The sequence below is a fragment of the Monoraphidium neglectum genome (assembly GCF_000611645.1).
Source record: "Monoraphidium neglectum strain SAG 48.87 unplaced genomic scaffold scaffold00785, whole genome shotgun sequence".
Classification (NCBI taxonomy): domain Eukaryota; kingdom Viridiplantae; phylum Chlorophyta; class Chlorophyceae; order Sphaeropleales; family Selenastraceae; genus Monoraphidium; species Monoraphidium neglectum.
The window spans coordinates 7010-16308 of NW_014012843.1; the positions used below are offsets into that span (position 1 = coordinate 7010).

Below are 9299 nucleotides of genomic sequence, written 5' to 3' on the forward strand. Positions count from 1 at the left end.
ACGCCGCGGCCCGCCTCTCGGCGCAGCGGCTCGAGGCGGCGGCGGCGGAGGGGGCCGCGCTTCGGCGCCAGCAGCAGGCGCTGGCGCAGCAGGGGGACTCTCAGGTGTCTGACCTGTTGGCAGAGGCAGCAGGCCTGCGGCAGCAGCTCGCGCAGCAGCGGGAGGAGGGGGCGCTCGCCGTCGCGCGGGCGGAGGGGCGGGGCGAGGAGGCGGCGGCGGCGGTGCGGCAACGGCTGCAGCAGGCGCAGGGTACGTCACGCATTTGATTGATGGTCGAAAACCAGTAGATGAGAATCGGCTTGCATGAAATCCACGACGAGACCTTGCGCTTTGCTTGCGTGAGATCATGGGCTTCAAAGCTGCATGCAGGCTGAGGCCCGGCTTTCAGATCATGCCTCCCGCGTCAAAGCGGCTTGCCACGCACCCGCGTCACACGCAGGCAAGGCGACGCGCCTCGAGGCAGAGCTGTCAGAGCTGCGTGCGCAGCTGCACTCCCAGGAGCAGGAGGCGTCTGCGCAGCTGCTGGCGCTGCTCGCGGAGAGAGACTCGCTGCAGGTGCGGCGGCGCTGGGTTTCTAACACGGGCTGGACTTTGCAGTACCTGCATGCACACAACGGAAAGCAGTGTAGCAGACCCTGCCCCAGAGCTCGAGTGACGCAATGCTTGTCACCGTATCAAAATCAACACCCCGCCGCCCATTTCGCAGGAGAGGCTCGAGGCGGCCGTGGCCGAGGCGGCGGCAATAGCGGAGGCCGCGTCGTCAGAGGCGCGCGACCAGCTGCTGGCGGCGCGGCGCGACGCGGCGGCGCTGCGGGCGGCGCTGGACGCGGCGCTGGCGGCGAGGGAGGAGCAGCGGCGCGCGCTGGAGGCCCAGAAGGTGCGCGCGTGCACATGCACTGCTGGACTGCTTTTGCACGGTTCAGCAAATCTAGATGCTGCACCGCAGTTGGTGCGCCGAGCAGCTGCTGAAAGGATGGCGGCGTGTTGACCCAGGCGTGCCGACCGCCACGCGCGACTGCGAATTGCAGGCGCAGCTGCTGGCTGCGGAGGAGCGCGACGGCGAGCTGCGGCGGCAGCTGGTGTCGGCCCAGGTGCGGCTGGCAGACCAGGCGGACCTTCTGTATGACCTGGAGGATGCAGCCAGCGCGGCCGCCGCGGCCGCCGCAGCCCTGGGAGCGCTGCCGCCCGGCGCGGCCGTTGCCCACAGCATCGAAGCGGCGGCAGCAACAGCGACAGCGGTGGGTGGCCAAACTCTGGGCCTGGCGTTGGGCGTGCCAGCGGGGCCGCCGCGCGGGGAGGCGCTCATACGGGCGCTGGTCGCGCAGCGGGACGCGGCGGGCGCTACGCTGGCCGAGGCGCAGCAGCGGCTGGCGGCGCGCGACGGCGAGCTGGCAGAGCTGCGCGAGCAGCTGGCGGCGCAGGTGCAGCTTGCCGCTCTACAGCAGCAGCAGCAGCAGCAGCAGCAGAATCAGCTTGAAATACAGCGACAACAGCTGGAACAGCAGCAAAAACAACAACAGCTTGATTTGCAGCGACAGGAGCTGGGAAATCAGGAGCAGCAACAGCGGCAGCAGCAGCCACAGCAGCAGCAGCAGCAGCAGCAGCAGCAGCAGCAGCAGCAGCAGCAGCAGCACGAGGAGCAACGCGTACCTGACACGCAGCAGCAGCGGCAGCAATTACCGCCGCAGCCCGTCCCTGCCGCCCCGTCCGCAGAGACCGTGCGTGTTGTGCGGTCGGGGCTGCATGGGCACGACCTCGCTGGCCAGCCCTCTGCTTCAGAGTCCGTGCTGCTGCCTTGGCCACTGTCGGACCCGCCCCCTACGCCGGGCAGTGGCGCATCTTATTGGCTGGGCCCGTCTTATTCCAAAGGTCCAGCTGGCAACTCACCGTCAGCACGTGCAGAGGGCAGCAAGGGGCAGCTGCACGAGCCAGAGCAGCAGCAGCAGCAGCAGCAGCAGGTACAGCAGGCTCAGCAGCCTGGTGAGCTGCCTACTGAGCTCAGAGCAGACACGCAGCAGCTGCGCGCTGAATTGGCGGCGTCAGAGCTGCAAAACGAGCGGCTCCGCGCCATCTTGGCCGGCTTGCGCGCAGAGGTCGAGAAGCTGCACGCCTCGGATCGCGCCGCATGCCCCCTTTTGCCGCAGCAAAGCCCTCTCCACCAGGAGCAGACCCCCGACTCGGAGCGAGCCCACGGCGCGCTTGTCCCTGCCGATGGAGGCGCATCGCACCCAGCCGCGGCCGACCCGGCAGCTGGCGGCGACGCCGCGCTGCTGCGCGCTGAGCTGGCGGCGTCGGACCATGAGCTGGCGCACGCGCTGCAGCACGTGGCGGTGCTGCAGGGCCAGGCACAGCAGCAGCAGCAGCAGCAGCAGCAGCAGCAGCAGCAGCAGCAGCAGCAACAGCAGCAGGACGCGGCTGGCCGGTCGCTGGGTCCGCAGGCAGGCGCTGCGTTTGAGGGGCAGGCGCAGGGGGAGCTCGAGTTCCTGCGGCGCCGGGTCAACACGCTGCTGGCCGACAACCGGCGGCTGCGGCGGGAGGCGCTGGCGGCGCGCATGTCGTCCGGGGGCGGGGGCCTCGGGCAGGACGGGGCGGTGCAAGGTGGCGGGCGCGCCCTGCGGTCGTTCGGCTCGGTCGTGGCGGCAGCCGAGGAGGGCGGCGCAGACCAGCCTCTGCCGCCATTGGACGGCGCACAGCAGCACCTGCCCGGCAGCCACCTGCAGCAGCAACAGCAGCCGCAGGCTGGCGAGCCGCCCGCAGCCGCGCAGCCGCAATCGGCGCCGGATCCAGCACCGCCAGCGGCCACGCCCGCGCCGGCGGCGGGGGACGCGGCGGCTGCGGAGCTGGCGCGCGCGCGCCGGCTGGTGGAGAGTTTGTCGGATGAGAACGAGCGGCTGATGGAGATAAGCAACGCCCTGAGGGCGGAGCGCGACAGGCTGCTCACGCAGATGCGTCAGCCGGGCGCACTGAAGGTGCGGCGGTATGCGTTTGGTCCGCTGCTAGGCCTGGCACTCATGGAGCTGTCCTGCATACTCTTGCTTGCAAGCGCACATTCACACGCGTGCACATACCTTTGTCCTGTTGTACACTTGCATTTGGGCACGGAGAGATACATGTGCATGTGCAGGCAGCACTCACACATGCACACGCTCACCTCCCTGGCCCCCCCCCACCCCTCAGGCAGCTTCCAAGGGTTGGGACGCGCTAGGGCGAGGCGACTGGCAACAGCAGCAGCCGCAGCAGCATCAGCTGGTCCCGGTCCCGGTGCCTGTGCCGGTGCTGTTCCCTCACTTGCCACCTGCCTGGCCTCAGGAGCATCAGCAAGTGACGACGGGGCAGTGGGGGCAGTGGGGGCCGGGGTCGCAGCCGCCAGTGCAGCCCCAAGCAGCGGTGACCTTGCCAGCAGGCGGGGCCCCGGAATTGCGGCCGCTGCCGCAGCAGCAGCAGCAGGAGCAGCAAGCCGCGCTCATGCAGACCGACGCATCGCAGCAGGGTCAGCGCCTCGAGTTGACCGGCACTGGCATGCAGCCAAAAAGGCCGTCCCACCAGCACCAAGGCGGCTCTGGCACCCAGCAGCCGGCGCGCCCTTTGGGCATCACAGGCGGCCAGCAGCAGCAGCAGCAGCAGCAGCAGCAGCAGCAGCGCTGCGCCTCTGGGGCTGGCGCCGCTGCTCCGCCAGACGGGCCAGCAGAACCGATGGGGCACGGAACCGCGGCAGCTGGGGCCAGCGGCGCACCGCACCGGGCCAGGTCGCAGCCGGCTGCACAGCCGGCGCAGCGGCGGCGGCCCCAGGCCGGGGACGACGTGTCCCGTCTGCGTGTGCGCAACTACAATGTGCGGGATGATGCTGAGGCGGCGGCGCAGGCAGCGGCGCAGGCGGGGCGAGGCGGGCTGCAGCAGGCTGCGGTGGCTGCGGTGGCGCAGCAGCTGGCAGGACGCGCTGCCCAAGAGCAGTAGCAGCAGCAGCTCATGTAGCAGCGCCGGGGCAATTGCGTGCTCGGCCTCCCCTGAACAAGTGCTCACTGGCCGTTCCCCGCCAGCCAGCTGCCTGGGTAGCTGCATGTGTTGAAGAGAGGTGTACAATTAGTGGTGTTGGGCCGCTTATATTGTGTTGTGTGTGCTTTTTGGGGGTGTTGCTACCTGCTGAAACGGAATGCAGGGCCACCATCATGTTCAACTTTGTGGCTGAGCAGCTGTGCCTGCTGCTTAGCCTTTTTGTCAGTGACTTTGATTGCTGTGCAACCTTGCACAAGTGGGCTTTTGAGTTGACTTGGAAAGGGAGTCATGTGATGAGGGACAAGGGCCAGGCATGGAGATGGATAAGGGGACAAGAGCGCAACCAGCTTGGATGGGAGAGCGATGCAAAAAGTGCTTGATAGGATTACAACATCAAGTGGGCACTCGAATGGACTCAAGGCGCAACGAGGTGACCGTGCTCCCGCATCAGCCCCCATAGTTCAAATGGTGCCCCCCGCCTGCAGGCTGCCCGCCTGCGTCAGCGGCCTCTTGGCCCTCCAAGGCTGCTGGGTTCCAGCCCTGCTGCTGTTGGACCACCAAAACGCAAAGAGCTGGCGGACCAAGCATTCACAAAGGGGAAATTGCAGTGCTCCTTCTTCGTGCAGCCAACCGCTGTGGGTGAGGGTTGCCAGGGCGCGCCTGATGTACTTGATGGTTGCTGCACAGGACAGCTCCTGGTCTGCGTGCACATCACAGCTGACCTTCCTCAGACACTCTCATCACAACACCACCGTCCGCTGCGTTGTTCACGAAACCGTTGCCAACACTGACACACCGTCCGAAAGTTGTGCATCACATCAGGACCTGTGGCCGGATCTGCGCACACAGGACAGGCTGTGTTGCCGGGCAGAGGCCGCCTGGATGCTGTGGCCAGGGCCCCTGATAATTGTGTCTGTTGGCGGCGTGGCAACCGTCTGCATACCCCACTACAGTACCCTGCGATGACAGGCTGGGCTGCATGCCGTCACACATGTCTAGGGCAACCAGGGCCACTGGTCCTTACAACCCGCGCGCCAAGTGGCGTGCGGTGGCTTGAGCGTCGGCAGACCAACAGGCAGTACAAAGGCTTCGTGTGCAAAAAAATTGAGTTGAACGTTTCCAGGCCCTCACACCCCGCCCCTATGACGCGCCGATGTTGAGCGACTTCAGGGCCACCCGCGCCGCCAGCATGGCGCGCGACGACTCCAAGCAGGTGGTGGCCAGCTGCAGGCGGTCGACAACGCTGGTGGCTGCCATGGCCGCCAGTCGGTAGCGCAGCAGCTGCCGCAGCTCCTGCGACAGGCAGGCAAAGTAGGCAACGGGATTATTGGGATTGGAGGTCGCTTGCGTGATGCAACAGTACGAGCGATGAGGGGCCGGCATGAATTGGCGCTGAGCAGGTCTGGAAACGCAGCTCTGGCAGCATAGGGAGAGCTCCCTGTGAAAAGGTGTAGACGCAGCCCCGCACACAGCCAAGAAAAGCAGCGCCCAAGGCGACTCCTACCGACTCTGACGCCTGCGGCAGCGCGCTCAGGGCCGCCCACGCCAGGCGGTTGGCGCGCTCCAGCTCATCTATGTGGCTGCCGCCGCGCGCCAGGCCTGGCGTCATCGGCCGCCGCTCCGCCCACAGCTGCGCCTGCTGCAGCGCGGCGGCCTCCATGCCACCAAATTTGGCGCACAAATCGGCGCATTCCTAAGATTACCAATACAGAACAGTGGGTGCGGGTCGCAGCTCGTGCCATTGACTTGGAGATGCCCCTATTGCCTTTGTTCTGCACTGCGACAAAGCCCCGGGTGGCCCGCAAGAGACTGATGCGTGTGATCCACCGCGAGGAACCGGGACGAAAGGCGCCCTCCACACGCTCACCGCAGGTGGCACGTGGCCTCGTCGATCACCCAGACAGCGGCCCGGCGGGGCCGCCCAACCGGACCCCATTCATTCAAAGCATGCGCGCGTGCACGCACCCACCCACCCGCAGCATGCTCGCCAGCTCGTCCGCCGCCTTGAGCGCCGCCCCAATGGAGTCCTGCGGCACGGGGTCGTCCAGCAGCGGCGTCACCGCGCCCGCGATGTAGGGCTGCAGCTGCTTGAGGGACTCCACCGCGATGCGGCCCTCGGCCTGGACGCGCACGAGCGCGCCCACGCCCTGCGCCTTGACCTCAACAATCTGCAGGCGGTTGCGGGGCAGGGGATTCGATGAACAACGGGCAGGATAGAAGGTGCTCAACCAAGCAAAAAGCGTGTCGTGCCCTGACGTATGTGGAAGAGGGGCGGAAGAGTAAAATCCTCCTGCACGGTTGCGAAGTAGAAGCCCACGACCCAACATCTGTCAGCTTGTCACCCCTGCTTACCCCGTGCATCCCCTTGCAACGCCGCCCCGTTCACATCCACATCTCTGCACCCACTGCGGGAGGCAGTCCGTCAGGCAGTCCGTGAGGCAGTTCGCGAGGCGGCCCGCCACACTCATACACACCTGCACGAGCGTCCCCAGCGCCAGCACAAAGTTGTCGCCCACCAGCGCCCCGGGCAGCCGCGCGGCGCTGCTGGTGCCGGGGTCCACGGGCTGCTCCACGCTGATGTGGCAGAACACGGGCGGGTCCGACTGCAGGGCCCGCTCCAGCATGGCCAGGTAACGCGCCTCATAGAGGTGCAGGATCTGGGACGCGCGGAAATGCGTGTGTGTGTATGTGTGTGTATGTGTGTGCTCATGTTATGTGCGTGTGGGTGTGTGTGAAGTGCAGAGAGAAGCGTGCGTGGGAGCCTGCAGCATGCAGTTGCAGGTGCTTGCAGCCGTTGAGCAAATGCGTGCAGCAGCATGCAGGTTTGCAGGTCGCTGCGGCGCTCGTGCGCGGCTCCTGCAGTCCTGCATGCTCCCGCGCAGCAAACCCCGCCCGCCAGGCCCTGCCCTCCTTGCCTTGGTGGCGCCCGGCGTGAGCACGTCGTCCGAGGGGAACGGCAGCAGGGGAACAGTCAAGGGGAACGCCGGTTGCGCCACGGAGCCGCCCACTGCAAGCGCGCAGGCGGGCGAGGTCCAGCGTTTGGCATGGTGCGCCGAAGGGCGGGTGGGGCTGGTGGCCGGATGGGTAGGTTCAAACACGCAGCAGGCGGCTGGCAGAGCCGTGAATGTCGTCGTGAGCAATTGCAGCTGCACGGCGCGCATGGCAAATGAGATATTAGCAAAGATATCCCACACTGCATGGGCCCTGCACATCGGCGACCCCCCGCTTGCGACATGCCAGCCGATCACCTTTGGTGCGATAAACGATGCTGCCAGGCCGCAACTTTGGCGACTGGCCGGCGTCGTCGCTGCTGCTGCTGGGGCCGGTGCCGCTGGCGCTCCTGCACAGCGCCTGCCGCGGACAGCGCTGCCTGGGTACAGTCTGCCCGGCAAGCCAATTTGGAGACTGCTGACTGCCCAATCGGGCGCGTAGCTGCTGCGAACGCATGACGGATGTGCGCTGTGGACGGCTTGGCACCAATCGTGGCACTCGCGCAACCGGCGCTTGCAACCACGCGTGGTGTGCGACGGAGGCAGACGGAGTGAGCAGTCGCAGGAGGCGCGCGAGGTGCTCGAAACTTAGAATGTGTGCATACGGTAGATCGAGAGATTGGCGAAAAAACCCGCAAACACAGCTCCTTCAGGATAAGCTCGCGCAAGCTAGCGTAGTAATGCGAAAATCACCGCGACCTTATGCGGCTAGTGCACAAGTTATGTAATGTACATCCAAGACTAACAGCGCTATTTGTTCCAGAGCCTGGTTTATAGCTCTGTCTACAGATCAGTGATCGAGCTGTGCTATCCAAGCTTCCAACTAGGCCGCCCGCACACCTGAGGTGTTTAATATACAGAACAAATAACTTGGTCTCAATCAACAGCGGTGCAGTCTGCAAGCGGGCTTCGGCGGCACTGCAAGGACTGCGCCCGCAGCAGCAGCAGCAGCATCGCCAAGTCGCGTCGCCGCTGCGTCGCCACCAGCCCCCGGCCTGCGGCAGGGGCCACAATGTTTTTCCACATAGCTATCGAGCAGAATGTAGATCTAGAGCCGCAGTACTTCGGGCCATCGCTACGAAAAACCATTGGGCAAAAAATCACGGAAAAGGTGCGCTTGATGTGTTGCGCTGCAGCGACTGTCGGCCTCCAGCTGGCATGCCCCAGCTGACCCGCGCACGCGCCCGCGCATACCAGGTGGAGGGCACCTGCAGCGGTAATTACGGCTACATAGTGTGTGTGACCGCGATCACCGAGATCAGCAAAGGCAAGATCAGATCCGACGGCAGCGGCCTGGCGACGTTCAAGGTCAAGTTCGGGTGCGTGACGTTCCGGCCCTTCAAGGGAGAGGTGCTGGACTGCATTGTCACAAGCGTCAACAAGGTGCGCGCCTCAGCGGAGCCCGACGGGCGCTCTTGTCGCGGCGCACGTGCGCGCCCGCCCGTGCGTGCATGTGGGCGCGGACGCGGGCGCAAGCGCGTGCGTGCGTGCGCGCGTGCATGCGTGCATGTGTGCGTGTGTGTGCGCGCGCGTCGGGGCGTACACGCGCGCGTCAGGGCGCCGCAGGAACCGGTGAACTTGGGGGCCTTTGAGGGCCCCAAGTGGTGCAGCTGCAAGCAGCATGCACTCGCTTCACAAACAGGGCCAGGGGCGCGTCGCACCCGTGCAGCCGCGCGCCGCCCCGAGCGTGGATCTTACACCCCACCTGCGACGCGCGGCGGGCTCGCGTGGGCGCGCGTGCCGGAGCCGAGGCCGAGTTGGCTGGCGCTGAGGAGCCCGCGCAGCGCGACAAGGCCCTGTCGGGCAGCAGGCCCCTCAAAAGATTCCTCAGGCGGCTCTGCCGCCGCCCGAGGCACCCTGACGCCACGCGCGCCGCACTACCTTGAACGCCGCCGCGCAGATGGGCTTCTTTGCGGAGGCAGGGCCGCTGCAAATATTCGTCTCGAGCCATGTGAGTGCGGCATAGCAGGGCGCCTGCCCGCGGCACCCACAAAGGGGAGGGCGGCGCTGTGCTGCCCGGCGGCTCGGCGCCTCATTCCCACCGTGCCACCTCCTCAGCATGCCCGGTTTGGGTCATTCTCAACCCCCTCTTGATAGCCCCGTCCCATCGTGCCCCCTCGTCCCCTCGAATCTGCCTTGGTGCCCCCTTTTGACCCCCCCTCCTGCCGACGTCTGCGCCGCCCGTCACACGGGCCCCTGCACCCTCTGCTCCTCGGCAGCTCATCCCTGAGGACTACGAATACAGCAGCGCCAACGACGCCGCCTATGTGAGCCGCCAGGACGGCGTGCGCATAGAGGAGCGGGCGGAGGTGCGCG

General features: G+C 66.4%; 3 protein-coding genes across 3 annotated transcripts in view; 2 read left to right on the plus strand and 1 right to left on the minus strand.

Moving 5' to 3' along the window:
- MNEG_5320 (hypothetical protein) overlaps positions 1–3954 on the plus strand; it is a gene marked incomplete at both ends in the record, with an annotated part of 6594 nt that extends 2640 nt beyond the window's left edge. The window contains 6 exons of the mRNA XM_014046202.1: positions 27–249; positions 440–555; positions 707–877; positions 1029–1421; positions 2145–2969; positions 3436–3954. Coding sequence (XP_013901656.1) covers positions 27–249; positions 440–555; positions 707–877; positions 1029–1421; positions 2145–2969; positions 3436–3954 — 2247 coding nt within the window. The remainder of the gene's footprint in view (positions 1–26; positions 250–439; positions 556–706; positions 878–1028; positions 1422–2144; positions 2970–3435) is intronic.
- Positions 3955–5133: 1179 nt separating this feature from the next.
- On the minus strand, positions 5134–6617 carry MNEG_5321 (hypothetical protein; the record flags this gene model as incomplete). The annotated part of the gene is made up of 4 exons (XM_014046203.1): positions 5134–5286; positions 5498–5686; positions 5967–6161; positions 6468–6617. 4 exons carry the CDS (start codon positions 6615–6617, stop codon positions 5134–5136), a joined length of 687 nt encoding a protein of 228 aa, XP_013901657.1.
- A 1378-nt stretch (positions 6618–7995) lies between these two features.
- MNEG_5322 (DNA-directed RNA polymerase II subunit RPB7) overlaps positions 7996–9299 on the plus strand; it is a gene marked incomplete at both ends in the record, with an annotated part of 2249 nt that continues 945 nt past the window's right edge. Inside the window, 4 exons of the mRNA XM_014046204.1 lie at positions 7996–8094; positions 8181–8366; positions 8884–8934; positions 9203–9292. Of these exons, the coding sequence (XP_013901658.1) occupies positions 7996–8094; positions 8181–8366; positions 8884–8934; positions 9203–9292 (426 nt within the window). The remainder of the gene's footprint in view (positions 8095–8180; positions 8367–8883; positions 8935–9202; positions 9293–9299) is intronic.